The 14,527-nt window shown below is 47.6% G+C and overlaps 1 protein-coding gene and 1 long non-coding RNA gene across 2 annotated transcripts in view; one reads left to right on the top strand and one right to left on the bottom strand.

Annotated features, from left to right (window-relative positions):
• Window positions 1-504: 504 nt before the first annotated feature.
• On the top strand, window positions 505-13,276 carry LOC116183798 (uncharacterized). The gene is made up of 3 exons (XR_013340292.1): window positions 505-840; window positions 10,992-11,204; window positions 12,672-13,276. It is a non-coding gene; the product is annotated as an uncharacterized LOC116183798 (long non-coding RNA).
• The window catches only part of NUDT13 (nudix hydrolase 13), a 6,013-nt gene continuing 140 nt past the window's right edge, over window positions 8,655-14,527 (bottom strand). The window contains 9 exon segments of the mRNA XM_021543888.3: window positions 8,655-9,208; window positions 9,750-9,904; window positions 11,047-11,158; window positions 11,363-11,488; window positions 12,366-12,472; window positions 12,845-12,952; window positions 13,463-13,602; window positions 14,454-14,504; window positions 14,506-14,527. The exon segment at window positions 14,506-14,527 is cut by the window's right edge and continues 140 nt beyond it. Coding sequence (XP_021399563.3) covers window positions 9,014-9,208; window positions 9,750-9,904; window positions 11,047-11,158; window positions 11,363-11,488; window positions 12,366-12,472; window positions 12,845-12,952; window positions 13,463-13,602; window positions 14,454-14,504; window positions 14,506-14,527 — 1,016 coding nt within the window. The 3' untranslated portion in view covers window positions 8,655-9,013.

The raw sequence follows: 14,527 nt of genomic DNA, 5'->3' as shown, positions 1-14,527 counted from the left end.
CAAAATTACAGAAAACCTCTTCCCCCTCAATTTAAATCGCTTTTCTGCTCATTAGCCCCCTTTCTTGGGGGGGTCCCTGGGGAGGGACTGGGGGCTCTTCCCCCTCCTCACTGGTCACACCTGGGGCTGCTGCACCTTGCAGAGTGCTGAGGAGTTCCCTCCCAGCTCCCTGCCAGTGTCCCTCTTCCTGGCAAGCAGCGGGAGGGATGCTGAGAGCACTGGGCAGGAACTGGGAGCACTGTTCCTTCCCAGAGCTCCTGATATCCCTCCCAGTGCTGCTCCTTGTCCACTGCCGGTGCTCCCACTCTCCCTCCCAGCTCCCTCCTGGCATTCCCTGTGCTCCCAGTTCCCTCCCAGTGTTCCAGGATCGCTTCCAGTGCTCCCAGCGGCAAAGCACTGGGGGCACTGCGAGGTCGGCTCCTGAAGAGGCGAGACTTGAGCTGTTGGGAGAGAAATCCCGACTTGGGAAAAGCATTTCCTGGCCCGGGGCCCGAGTCCCGGTCCCGCAAGCGGCGGAGCGGGCTGGGCTGAGAGCGGCCGCGCCCCGGGCACGACGAGTTCGCCGCTGCCGGGTTTTTCCTCACGTCCCTCCCTTTTCCCGCAGCCTGAGCCTGTCCTTCGGCCGCGTTGGCAGAGCAGCCTCCCTCCGTCGTGCCGCAGAGCTGCCCTCGCTCCTTGCGAGGCGGGCTGGAAGATCGCCGGGCGGGCGGGGATGGCAGCGGCGGCTGCAGCCGGGAGAGCGGCGGGGCTGCCGCGGCTCCGCGCGGGGCTTCGGGCCCGGGCAGGGCTGAAGGGGACGGAGGCTGCGGAGACGCGCTTCGGGACGCCAGGCTTCTGCAGGTGGGGCTGAGGAAGCAGGAAGCTTTGCTGGTTGCTTAAATAAGGGAATTACCTTCTTTGTACAGAGGCAATGCATTAGTGGTTCTGTGCTTCCTGTTTGTGCTACAAGCATTGTAGGTTTTGAGTTTAACTATGCTTCAGAGAAGGTGAACAGAGAAATATTATTTATAGTTGGAAACTGTTTTTGCACTTAAGACTGTACATTTTTTAGGTTTTGTTTTGAAATATTGTAAGAATTAGATTTTATTAGAGCTTTAAGGCTTTTATAAACGTCTTTGTGTCGCTGGGATATTTTGTGCTTGATTGTGTTTTTTAAAGCTTGCCTGATGTTGTGTAATAGGAGATAATATTGGTTTGTGTTTGAGTCGAGCTAGTGACGTAGGTAGAAGACTTGACTGGGGTTTTTTTTGTAGAACTAATTCTTTGGGGTCCTGTTTCTTTGTAGTAGCACTGAACAAAAAGTATTTTGAGTTTCTTAACTGCTTGAAAGATAGTTGAGTTATTGGGGTTTTTATAACAGAAACACTGTTTTATTGGTTATTTTAGTTTCTATAAAAACAGGGTAACTGAGAAGTGTTTTAGAAGATTTGATTTTATTATCAGTCTCAACAAAGAGTGAAACATAAGAAATATAAAACTCAACATTATTCTATTGAAAGCTAAGTAATTTCCTAATTACAGTACCATATAAATGTTTTTCAAGATATTAGTTTTTACCACACAATACGAATGTTACTTTAACACCAAGCACCTATACTTTTACCTCATGTAGTCCTATAATAATGCATATTTCAGAGTTCTAGTTCTGTAAAATATCTACCCATTTATTAAGCCATATTTTCAAACTTATTTCTAATTGAATCTCCTTCTCAACAATATCATCTCAATTCCATAGCCTTCCTAAGTCAACAAATCTTATCTCAATATCTGCCTCTGTGAACTTTCTATCAAATTGTAAAACTTGCTTACAAAGCCATTGCTCAGGCACAGAGCAGCGAAAGCTCGGAGCAGCGGCAGCCGGGTCTGAGCAGGGCAGGGAGAGGCGAGCTCAGGAGCGGCACCGAGCAGGGGGGACAGGGCCCGCGGGCACCGGGGGAATGAGGGCCCCGCTCGGGGGCTGCTCGCACAAGCACAGCCTCCCCCCACAGCACAGCAAGCGCCTCTGCGCTGGGCTGTGGCCGTGGCAGCGAATTCCCTTCCCCGAGGCAGCGGCTCCGACCCGTCCCGTCCTCTTCCAAAGCCGAGAGAGAGACACAGAGCCAGCAGCGCACAGACCCTGCTTCCCTGTCAGGTGCCTGCTGCCAAAAGTGGGATTCCTCCTCAGCATGTATCACCTGTTCCTCTTCCAAGAACAGTCCAAAAGTGCCACCTTCAGGCCAGTTCGTGATGATTTCCAGGAGCACAGGGCCATGTGGATTTCGCAGTTGAGCTTGTTGTGTAAGGAGGGCAATGCACTCACTGCAGGCAGCACCGCTGGCAGGATGCACCGCAGAGACTTTTCCCCTGAACACCCAGCCCAGCGCTGGCACTGGGGATGGACAGGCACTGAGGTGACCCTGAGAGTCCGTGCAAGGCACAGGGTGCAGCTGAGGAAGGACAGCCCTGTGCTGGGCTCAGAGCTGAAGCTGGCACTGCCCAGCGTGGAGCAGGTCCCTTCTCGCCAGAACCCCCCTGGCCCCCAGCGCGGCCCCTCCGCCCGCAGCGAGCCCCGAGCTGGGGCTTGATATGTATGTTGGTTGTAATTTGCTCCAATGTAATATTGTTGTATTTGATCAAGGGAAATATTATTTGACATGTATAATATTTTGTTATTGCAAAACACACGTGCCAGCGACCTAAGCTGCACCCCCATTACACCAGAACTGGTTTTCTTGGACAAAGCCTCATTGACAACTTAATACATGTGGCTCGCCTGTAGATGGGGTGTTCCAAAGGACCCCTAGGCGCTGATCATCCTGGTAGCGACCTGAGATTGGGATCGCTAGAGTCCTCCAGGCTGATACATCTGAATGCCATGGTTCCAGTAACTTCATCAGGGAAATCATCCACACCTGGACTTGGACTATTCAACCTCAACTCGGAGAAAATAACTTTATACGTGGGACTCTGAATAGAAAGGAAAGGCAGATGGCTGAAATCCTTGCCTCAGGCTGAAAATTTCCTATAAAAACTGCAGGGTCCAAACGGGCAGTGTGTGGGCTTAGAGGAAAATCTCTGCTGAGGCTGACTTCTCTGTTGCACACCCAGTGCTGGCCCTGAGCTCGTCTCTGTTTTTTCCTTGTGTCTGGTTAGATATGTTATGTGTAGTAAATATAATTTGCACCATGCCTTGTATGAAATATGTAATATTAGATGTTAGATTATGCCAGTTTGTATTAGTTCCTCCCCCTTTGCAGACGAGACAGCGTACATATTGGAAACTGATTTACAAGTAAAAGGATGTGGCTTGGCCAAGAGATGGGCCATATCTGGGCTCCAGGTGTTGATCATTGGTGCTGATCATCGCATGAATGGCCCGAGATGGATATCATGGAAATCCTCAGACAGATACATGTGAATGCAGTCTTCCCGTAAACTCTCATCAGGGATTCACCTACCCGGACATTGAATTATTTCTGCTCATCACCAAAAAAAGAAAATCTTGTTAACCTATGGACTCTGAATAGAAGAAAACACTAATTGCTGAAATCTTAGCCTCAGGCGGAATTTTCCCTATAAAAACCGCTTGTGCCAGGATGGAGATGTGTGGGCATAGAGAAAAACCTCTGCTGAGGCTGACCTCTTTGTTGCACACCCAGGGCCGACCCCGGGCTCGGCTCTGTTCTTTCCTTGTGGCTGGCTAGATAGAATTTGACCGCTAATAAAATTATTTTTATTTTTAATCTGGCTGAATAAATTCTCATTTATAACAGATAGAATTAATTGCAAATTAAATACTTTATTTTTTCATTTTAATTTGGCTGGACAAATTTTCATTTATAACAGGCTCAACCCGACCGCGGGTTGCTCCTGGGCTGGAGCCACCTCTGAGCTCTGCCGCTGCCATTCTGCTCTGGTACGAGCACACCGGCCTCACCACTCAGACTGATCGAAGGCACTACTCGCATTGCCCTTTTGAGCTGATGTGCGTGGGAGGGCTTTGGCCATTTTGCCCAATCCATGCCCGGAGAAGCAGTAATGGAGCGGGCAGGATGTGCCTGAGGGAGCCTTGTGTGGGCTCAGGCTCAGGAGATCGCTGGCAGCGAGCCCCAGGCGGTGGGGAGGAACCTGGCCGGATCCACGGCACTCAGGGCGGGCTGCCAGGGCTCCGCAGTCACAGATGCTGAGGGAGCCTGCCAGGTGTGGGAACTCAAAATGTCTCTCAGACATTTTTAGAGGTTCCAGGCCTTGGTCAGAAGCATTCTAGACCCTGGCAGACAGCTGAAAAACAACTGTGATTTTGAGTTTGAGCCATGGAATGAATTACCAACTTTGGAGGTGGAACAAGCAATCACAAAAGGTTAGATAGTATAGTATAAGTAGTTACGAAGTAGAGGGGAAATTTTTTTAGTATTGTACAGGGGGGTTTTAGCACATGTACAGGGGGGTTTTCACTTTGTACATGGGGGTCAGAAGTTCTAAGATGGAGGAAAGTGGGCTGATCCCATCCTTCTTCCTTCTTCTTCCTTACCTCCATGTTCTTGGTGATGTTGGCACTCACAGATTGGTTTAGAGTAGAAAAACACTTGGCAACGTAGGTAGTAGGTATTGGGGAATAATTGTAAACATGTTATACGTAATATATCTTATAAAAGATAGCAGCAACCCTGGGCGGAGAGAGAGAGACGAAGAAGACAGCAGATAGAGAGGATGTCAGGGTGTGTGTGTGCCTCTACCCAGGCCACTGATCAAATAGCTGCAGTCCAAGAACATAATCTGTTAGATAACTAGCAATAAACTGCCTTGAGACCGAACAGCTAAGCCTGCGGAGTTTTTCTTTGGAAGCACGGGTTGGAGGAGGAATTTCACCACCACATGTGGCCCCAAAACAAGGCTGGGGTTCCCACACCAGGGAAGGGACTTGTATGTAAATGGAGATGGGCTGGTGGGAGATGTGCTGCTTGGAGGCCTCCTGCAGCATGGTAATCATGTAATTGCAGTGTTCTCGATATTTGGTGATATTTGTGATGAACATCAATAGAATTTTTACATTAGATTGGATTGTCTAATTGGTCTCGGGTGGCAAGGTTTCTTTCAAGGGAAAAGTGTCAGCGTTCGTGCTCAGGGGCCTGTGGTTCCGAGTGTGTTTTGAATCCACAAAATCCGAACAGCTCAGGATGTGTCCCAGACCCAACCTGCCACCACCTCAAACTTGTGCTGCCCTGAGAGTCCCAAGCGCACCCTGCAAACTGACATCAGGAACCTGGCGTGGCCAATTTGTTTTCAGAGGGAAAAGGGCCAGTGTTTTTGTTCATGGGCCTCTGGCCCTGAGTGGGTGGCCACCTCCTGAGAATTCCGGATGGTGCAGACCGCGTCCCAGACCGAACCTGCCATCACAAGGAACTTGTGCTGCCCTGACAGTCCCAAGAGCATCCTGCAAACTGACATGAGGAACCTGGGCTGGCAAGTTTTCTTTCAAGGGAAAAGGGCTGCTGCTTGTGTTCAGGATCCTGTGGCCCTGAGTGGGAAGCCAACTCCAAAAAATCTGAATGGTGCAGGATGTGTCCCAGACCCAACCTGCCACCACCTCAAGCCAGTGTTGCCCTGACAGTCCCTGCAAACTGTCCCCAAGCACACCCTACAAACTGACATCAGGAACCTGGAGTGCCAAGTTTTCTTTCCCAGGCAAATATGCCGGCGTTTGTGTTCAAAGGCCTGTGGCACTGAGTGTGAGACCGTCTCCTGAAATTTCGAATGGCGCAGGATGTGCCCCAGACCCAACCTGCCATCATCTCAAACTTGTGCTGCCCTGACAGTCCCAAGCACACCCTGCAAACTGACATCAGGAACCAGGGGTGATGAGTTTTTCTTTCACAGGGCAAAGGGCTGGTGTTTGTGTTCAGGGGACTGTGGCCCTGAAGGGGTGGTTGGCTCCTAGAATTCTGGAAGGTGAAGGATGTGTCCCAGACCCAACCTGCCACCACCTGGAACTTCTGCTGCCCTGACAGTCCCAAGGGCACCCTGCTAACTGACCTGAGGAACATGGGCTGCTCAGCTTTGTTTCACAGGGAAAATGGCTGGCCTTCTAGGTCAAAGGCTGTTGCCCTGAGTGGGGACCAATTTTGAAAAATCCGAACAGTGAAGGATGTGTCCCAGACCCTACCTGCTACCACCTTAGACATGGGCTGCCCTGACAATTCCAAGTACATCCTGCAAACTGACATCAGGAACCTGGGGTGGCGAGGTTTGTTTCACAGGGAAAAAGGCCAGGGTTCTTGGTACAGGGCCTGTGGTCCTGAGTGGGCTGTTTGCTGCCCATGGTGTATCCATTGAGGAGATCCTTTTAATAAATCCCTACTTTATTCTTTAACTCTGTCCAGCCTCTGTTCTAGGTCAGCCTTCTCAAGGCATCATGAGCACTCAGAGATCAAACAACTTGTGTCATGAGGTTTGCTTACTTCAGTTGTATGCTGGCACCTGTTATAGATCAACGTGAGTTTTATGCCCTGCTACTTTTGGGAGGTAGGTGGAATGCTGCTCTCAAGTTGCTAACCAAAAAGTTACATCTGATTAATCATCTGATTAATCAGATGAGTGCTCGTATTCTATATCCTGCTGATTAGTAATACCTATGAGCAATTGGGGCAATTGGGCCGTAATGCCCCAGCTGGCAGCTTGTCAATGCTGGGTCTTTCTGTAAATCCCTAAAAGCAGAGGGGTCTCAGTGATTTATACAAGCCAAGTGTTCCCAAAGAGGATTCAGTTAAGGGATGCATTCTTGAGAGAAATATGTTGTTGCTCTGTGTTCTTCTGCCTGTCTGGTACCTTTTCCATGGGAAAGCTCTGCTGTGTTTTGGTGAGGAAGCCGCTGTCAGGAATTGCCTGTTCCTTTTTCTAGGTCACTTGCCTTTATGGAGCATGTCCTGTCTTGATTTGCAGTGAGTGTTCTTCAGGCTTCAAACAGATTTCTCAGGAAAATGCAAGTGAGGACAATGTCCCTCACCTTGTTTTTCTGACCTGCTCAGGGCTGGGTACTGCCCATCATCACTCCTGGTAGTTTAACATCAGTAATGGAGGCCACCAATGTTGTTTCATAACTAAGTCAAAAGGGTCTGTGTTATAAATGAAAATTTGTCCAGCCAAATTAATATGATAAAATAAAATATTTATTTTGCAATCAAATTCTATCTAGCCAGCCACAAGGACAGAACAGAGCTGAGCCCAGGGTCAGCCCTAGGTGTGCAACAAAGAGGTCAGCCTCAGCAGAGGTTTTCCTCTATGCCCACACACCTCTATCCTGGCACAAGTGGTTTTTATAGGGAAAATTCTGCCTGAGGACAAGATTTCAGCAATCAGTCTTTTCTTCTATTCAGAGTTGATATGTTAATAAGATTCTCTTTTTTTGGTGATGAGGGAGAACAATTCAGTGTCTGGAGTTTGTTGAACCCCTTGATGAAATTTATGGGAATTCGGGAACGCTGCATTCACATGGATCTGACCGAGGATTTCCATGAGATCCATCTCGGGTCCTTCAGGCAAGGATCAGCACCTGGGGTTCCTGTATCTCCCCAGCCATGGCCCATCTCCTGGGGGAGCAGTACCTTCTTACTTGTAAATCAGTTTCCAATATACACCCAGTCTCACCTGTGAGGGTGGGGGGGAATCCTAATACAAATGTCTATACTCTAACAAATATTCAATATCACATATATCATATTAGAAACGGCACAAATTATATCTACTACACATAACAGTCTGGATTGAGGATTTTATAAAACAGTTTGAAATGTAATGCTTCTCCAAAGATGTGATGTGATTTTTATCTTGTAGTTGTTCTAGCTCTATTAAAAAATTCCCTATTTGAGTAGATTGAAAATACTTTTTCTCTTACTGGTAACTAAAACACCAGGAAGGGTGTTTGTACATGCCACCATGACCTGAAGGAATTCCCTCCCAACCTCCTGAAATAAAAGTAACCCAAGCAAACACAGTGTGTCTCAAAGGTGTGAAAGACTTACTTTTTTACTTGCTTCTCAGGTGTCAGGACTGCAGATTTTTACCACTGCTCTCCTGCATTTGTGGCAGCCAGGGACACATCCCTGTCCCCCTTCAAGCACCTGGCTTTGCAGTCTTGGCATCTGAACTCTGACCAAGCAGGCAGAAAGCAGCAGATCAAACATCCTTTCAGCTGTCTCTTTCACTAAGCTTTCCTTGCCCAGATGGTTTCCCTTGTTGTTCTTCCTCCAGAGAGGTGGAACCATTTCATCAGTAAAATCAGACCAGCTCTCCAAGCAAGGCACAGACTTTGGCCTTAGGGGAAGAGGCACTGATCCTTTCAAGATTTTTCTCTGTTCTAAGTGCAGTTCCTGTCGTAGCAGTTTCTGTCACCTTTGCATTAGCTGTGGTCTTCTAAAATGCTTATGTGCTGGTCTTGCTCTTCCCCTCTCCACCACCAGATAGCTCTGTTCTCTCTTTCTTGGGACTGTCTTACCAGTGGAGAAAATTAAGAGGCCCACTTAACATTTACAAAAAAAAACCCCAAAATTTGGGTATTTTATATGAAAACGGAAGATTGAATGGGAAGAGAGAGAAGAAGAGGAGAGCAAAGAGGCAATGGCTTTTCTTCTGGTTTTTGACAGCTCTCCCAAATCCATATAAACACAGACACTGGAAAGTGCCACTCTCCCTTTATTTTTGTTCTGGGAAAAAGAGTGCATTGGATGTCCACCAAAGACAGAAGAAATGGAAATGGGACATTGGTGCCATGGGGTCAATGACAGCTGGTCACAACAATTTGATGCTTTGGAACAAAGAATTTTATTGTACATTTACTTCAAACCATGGGATCTCAGAGGTGATCCACTGTGCATGGGCCTGTCAGACCAGTTCAGAGACCTTTGTAGGTCAGTGTGTTGAGTGCCATCAACGTGGTGCTGCCCTCACTGTGACTGAGCCCTTGCCTCCAGGGGCTTTGGAAGCTTTTCTATGGAGCTTTGACAGTTCTAGTGGAATCACAGAGTTGATGAAGCCCTGCCTAAGCTGTCTGGGCAGTCTGCTGCTGCAGCCACTCACAGATCAGCTGGTGAGCAATGGCCTGTTTTGGAGGGAACCAGGGTAAAAAACTACCGTCGTCTTGCTTTGAAGAGCTGGGTGCCCTCTTGAGACCCTCCACAATCTCCACCAGGCCAAACCAACGGGCTTCCTCCAGTTCCAGGGTGTCCACACTGATCTGGAAAGAATTCAGAGGGCACCACTTCCTTTAATCAGCTTTGAATGTGGGCAGTGGTACCTCGCCTCCACAGAGATCCCATGCTGAAATGCCCAGAGTGCTACATCCATGCCTGAAGTAGGCACTGATGCCAGCCCAGGGAAGGATATTACATTGTTGTGCTGGCTTCCTTAGGGAAGCCACAAACCAACCCTGCTCCATCGTGGCAAAGCAAAGTGGCTGAGCACAGTAATTAACATGGTGGAATCTGAGTGTTCTATGGCAAATGTGTGAGGGAACCTTCTCTGCAAAGTTCAGAGAGAAAAATCCAGGGGTGTTGGACTCTGAGCTTGTATATACAGCGACCTGAGGGAAATCTGGCACCTTTCAACAGAAGATGACGGGATTGTGTCAAAGTTTCTTCTGTATTTGCAGAAAAAGCCAAAGGAAAATTGCATTTACGGAGGGTTTGATGCTCTCCTAACTAAATTCTGTGGACCGAAGGAGATTTTGCTGCCTGAGGCAGGCAGTGGAATAGCTCAGGGGAGCCCGAGGCGCTCACCTCAGCCCGCTGGGCTCCCACCAGGGCATGGCAGGCTATCATTAAGGAGCTCCTGGGGAAGGGCCAGTGCTGGGAAGCCGAGTAGCGGAGCGACTCCACCTCCAGCCCCACCTCTTCGGCCACTTCTCGCCGCACTGCCTCCTCCACGTTCTCCCCTAGAAGGCGAGAAAAATGCAGGACATGCTCATTCCCACCCGCAGGAGCTCCAGCTGTGCTGACTTGGAAACACTTGCTGGTGGCAATACTCTGTTAAATCCATCAACTTCTGATAAACACAGGCACCAGAGACATTTTTGGCGCCATCTATATACAGATAGTGGACAGAACAATTCAATTTTAAGGCATTTTCCCTCCTGTAATGAAAAGTCTGTAGTTCTTCTTCTGAGCCAGATGGTATGAGACACAAAATGGATTTTTAAAGGATCAGGGATTATAACCTAGCAGGTTTAAAGTTTATGTCTGCTATCAGGGACTACAACAACTGATAGACACCTATAATTCCCAATCCCTTCAGGTACATAACTGTATTTTTAATTCTGTCTGCATGCAAACACTGATCTATTTAGACATAATGGTTTTTTTCCCCACCTGTCACAGAATTACAGACTGGTTTGGGTCTGAAGGGACTTTAAGGATCATTTAGTTCCAACCCCTTGCCATCAGCATGGACACCTTCTGCTACACCAGGCTGCTCAATGGCTTACCCAGCTTGGCCCTGAACACATCTGGGGATGGGGACACAGATCACCTGTGTGTCCATCCTTCTTTGTGAACAGGGATTTGGCTGATGTCTGTTGCAGTAAGGTAGAAAAATCATAAAGAAAGGCTTCGTAGAATCAAGGCTCCTATCCTGGGGTTGCTGGCTGGCCTTGTCAAAGCCAGCACTTTGCAAGTTCCCATATGAAAGCAATCCTGGTGTGAACAGTTTGTTAGCATAACAATCTATTCCTGGGTAAAAAAAACAACTTGCACTTGTATAAACTGTTTTTGCACTGTTAGATAGAAAAATGAAAACTACCTCTCACAAACAGCTTTCCTGCACGTACACACTGGGGGTTTGAGTGACCAATCAATACAGAATAACAACTTGTTAATAGCCAATAAAGTAAATGGCAAGAAAGCTGCTGATCAATTGGAGTCACACAGGAGGTCTGTAAAACTGTATAAAAAGGAGTTATGTAATAAAGAATGGGCTTTTCCCTCCGTGAAGAAAATGGAGTCCCGTGTGATTTATTCCAACAGATGTCCCCACACCCTGCATGCCCAGGGCCACTGTGCTGGATCAGAAGCCACTTACCCATGTCACAGAAGCCTGACAGAGCTGTGAACATCCCCGGGGGAAACGAGGGCTGGCGGGCCAGGAGGCACCGGCTCCCATCGGACACCAGCGTGATGACCACTGGAGATATCTGCCACGTGCACCACAAAGCAAAACAAGGCCTTCAGACAAAACAAGTAAGTGCAAATTTTTGCTTTTCCCAGCTGGTTGAGGGTTGCTGGCTGACCACTAAAAGCACCCAGCTAGGCACAAATCCCTTTTCCTGCTTCCCCCCTGGGGTGAGCCAGCAGTGCTCCTGTCCCTGTGTCCCTCCCCTGTGCTGCCAGGTGCTCACCTGTGGGTAGTAGGTGACTCCACTGGCATGGCAGACACGTTTGCTGCCAGCTGGGTTCTTCTCAGTGGGCTGCCCAGTTTTGCTGCAGTACTGGTGGGAATCGTGCCACCGCAGGAGGGACTGGGCCTGCCAACACAGAAGCACAAACTAAATATAAATATAAATATAAATATAAATATAAATATAAATATAAATATAAATATAAATATAAACACATAGGAGCAAGAAATAATTCAGAGCAGTCTCCCTGAATAATGCTTTGCGTGCAGTCGTGGGGATAAATTCTGATTATCTTTAGAAGCCTCAGAAAGGTGAATAAAGTATAGGCAGTGCTTTGAAAAGTGGCAGATTCTGCAATCCATGCTTGCTGCTTCTAAATTTGAGTATGTTTGGAGGAGGTGGGCAAGAGCTATTGTTTATTGGGACATAATGGGAGTTTTATTGGGATCTGGACTATTCTAAAGAGTCTCCAGCCCTGAATATTTTCTTGAAAAATAGCTCAGGCATCACAAACATTATAGAGCAGGAAAGGAAACATGAGCTATTTCTCCTCAGGAGAAATAGGGTCAGGATAGCTGATTTTCACACACAGGCCTTTTCTTAGGCCCTCCAAACACAGGGCGTCTGCAGAGCACCACCTTGTAAGGGAGAGGTTTTAAAAGAGCAGCTCTGAGAGAAGATGTGTAAGTTTGTTTGATTCCCAGTTTGCCTGATAGTTGTTGAGCTGAGGACAAACTGGGATTGCTGTGATTTAGCACATTTCAGCTAAATGGCATAAATTACTGCAGTCATTTTAAAGTCACTTTTCTGTTTCTCTTTCCCTTGCATCTTCCTTTTGGGACTACAAATTTGGGAAAACGAATGTAATTTATAGTGTGTCTGTATCTAAGTTCCTGAAAGTGTACAGTAGGTACTTCTACAATATTAGATCGTAAAACAATGTGGGATATGAAGAGAAGGGTTGATGTTAGAGATCACAGCTGTAAAAAGCCCTGTGCAATACCGAAGCCAGCAAAGGAGAATCCTTCTCATCCACTACAAAGAGAGCCTTTCGTAGGTCAGTAAATGATCCCTGCAGTTCTGACTCAAGGACTGATTTATCCAAGGCTCCTGTTCAAGGGGAAAAAAAAAAAAAACAACGAAAATTTGATCTCATAAATTGCAGCTATTATTGCTATTATTCCAATTTTATGCCCTTTACTGTTCCAATATACAGTTCCTGGGAGTTCCCATGGAAGTGAACCACATCAGGGGTAGCATTCCCAAATGTTAGTGGCCTTCCCCAGCCCACCTTTCCTAACACACACAGGCACAGGAGCAGCAGTGCAGTCCATGGCCGTGACCTGCCACACTCACACCAGCCCCTACAGAGACCCAGCCCAGCCCTCCTTGGCAGGACAGGTTCTCCCAAGGATTAGGGATCTCCCCCATCCCAGTGCATCAAACTGGTGCTGGCACAGGTGGAAGAGGAGTCATCCCAACCTAAATCCAGCGCGAAGCGTGGTCTGTGCTCGTCCGAACAACCGATCAGCACCGACTTCTCCAGCCACCCCGTGGTCTCCTGCAGCTTCTCCAGAGTCTGTCTCATCTCTGAACAGCAGGGAAAGGGGAGGAGAAAGCTCTGATGAAAGCAACTCCATCTCTGGATTTGCTCTCTGGATCCATCTCTGGTGCTCTCTGGATCTTCAAGGCACAGGGAATCTTGACTCATGTGTGAAAGGGGACCAGACAAGTGATCCCACACAGGTAGAAACCTAAAAACCTGGCTTTCCTCCTAAGCTGTAGGGAGTTTAGACCATGTCAGGCTAAAGGTCCCAATGTTGTAAAACTTAGGGACCAGCTGTCCATTGGTTTTGTCCTGTACCAGCCAATACCTTTCTCTCAAATAAAATTTTTCCTACATTACACCAAAAAGACGTTTGTCAGTAAGTCCTTGTTTGTTTTCTTTTCAGCCCTCTGTTTTCAAAAGGTACAGATCCAAAGGTTTAAGCCTGATCACTTCAGAACAGATCAGGTTGATACCATGTGTGTGTCTCTGTTTCATTTCAGCTGTGTGATCCACCAGGTGTTTCTTTCTGGATGCACTGATTCCTTTCTTACCTGCTGCACTGAGCTGTGGTACCAAATATTTCTTTCCAACTTTCTGCAGGAAGGGGGAGAGATTGTGAAAGAGGTAGAAAGTTCCTGAGGTCTGAGCTTGTCTACAAAGGCTGTCATCTTCCTTTAACTGATTTAAGTATCTGCAGTGAGAAAATGATTGGGGAGATGAATTGAAGATTGTGTTGAGATTATTGCTTATTTCAAGTCCTTTCTTTTGCACAGAGCAGGGGGGGCTGAATGAGCAGATTTAAGGTATTCCACGTGCTTGGAGAGTTTTGACAGCTGAGTCACTCTTTGGTGGACTGCAGCCTCTAGTAAAGTTTGTGTGGCAGAAAATACTGCAGTTCTTACCTATCACACGAGTACCCTCAAGTCTGGAGATGCAAGAAGATCAGTAACCCAGTCTCTCAATCCAAAGGTCTGCTGTAAAGGCTGCAGGAAATCTTAATCTTCCCTTTAAACCCCCAATCCCTCCCAGCTCGGAATATTCTGTGAATTTGGATGGCTCCAAGTGCTGTCTGGCTGAACTGCTGAGCACTTCTGATGTTGAATCTGGTTCCCAGCAGGGCACATGTGTTTTGCTGTACCTGTGACACTGATGTGAGGGGTAAAAACCAAGTCTTAGGGCACAGCCGGCTGGAGCTGAGTTAGGAAAAAAATCGCTGGAAAAAGAGTGTCAGCATATTCTCCTTCCAGGCTGTTTGAAGCAGTATTTAAAAGGAGGTGAGCAGCACCACTTCAAGTCTTCCTGGTATTGTAGGAGCCCTCTAGCCAGGAGAGGCAATAATTAACAGAGCTTCAGTCTGAGAGAAGCAGTTCTTACCACTGGTGAAGGGAGAAGCCTTGGTTGTTACCACTCACAGAGCTCACAAAGCATTTATTTCTGTGTGATGGCTAAACTGTTAAAGGATTTACCCTGGGGTCAGGGTTAGGTAGGGCTGCTTGTGCCAAGCTCTGTCTCCCAGGACTCAGGAATCTGATGAGAACTCACCTCATTTTTCTCACGTAAGTGGAGTGCAACCTGCAGGCGAGGGAGGAAACTCCTGTGCAGTGCTTGACACACTG

This window comes from Lonchura striata, chromosome 7 (assembly GCF_046129695.1).
Source record: "Lonchura striata isolate bLonStr1 chromosome 7, bLonStr1.mat, whole genome shotgun sequence".
Lineage (NCBI taxonomy): Eukaryota > Metazoa > Chordata > Aves > Passeriformes > Estrildidae > Lonchura > Lonchura striata.
The sequence above is the reverse complement of the archived record's forward strand: the minus strand, read 5'-3'. Positions and strand labels throughout refer to the sequence as shown.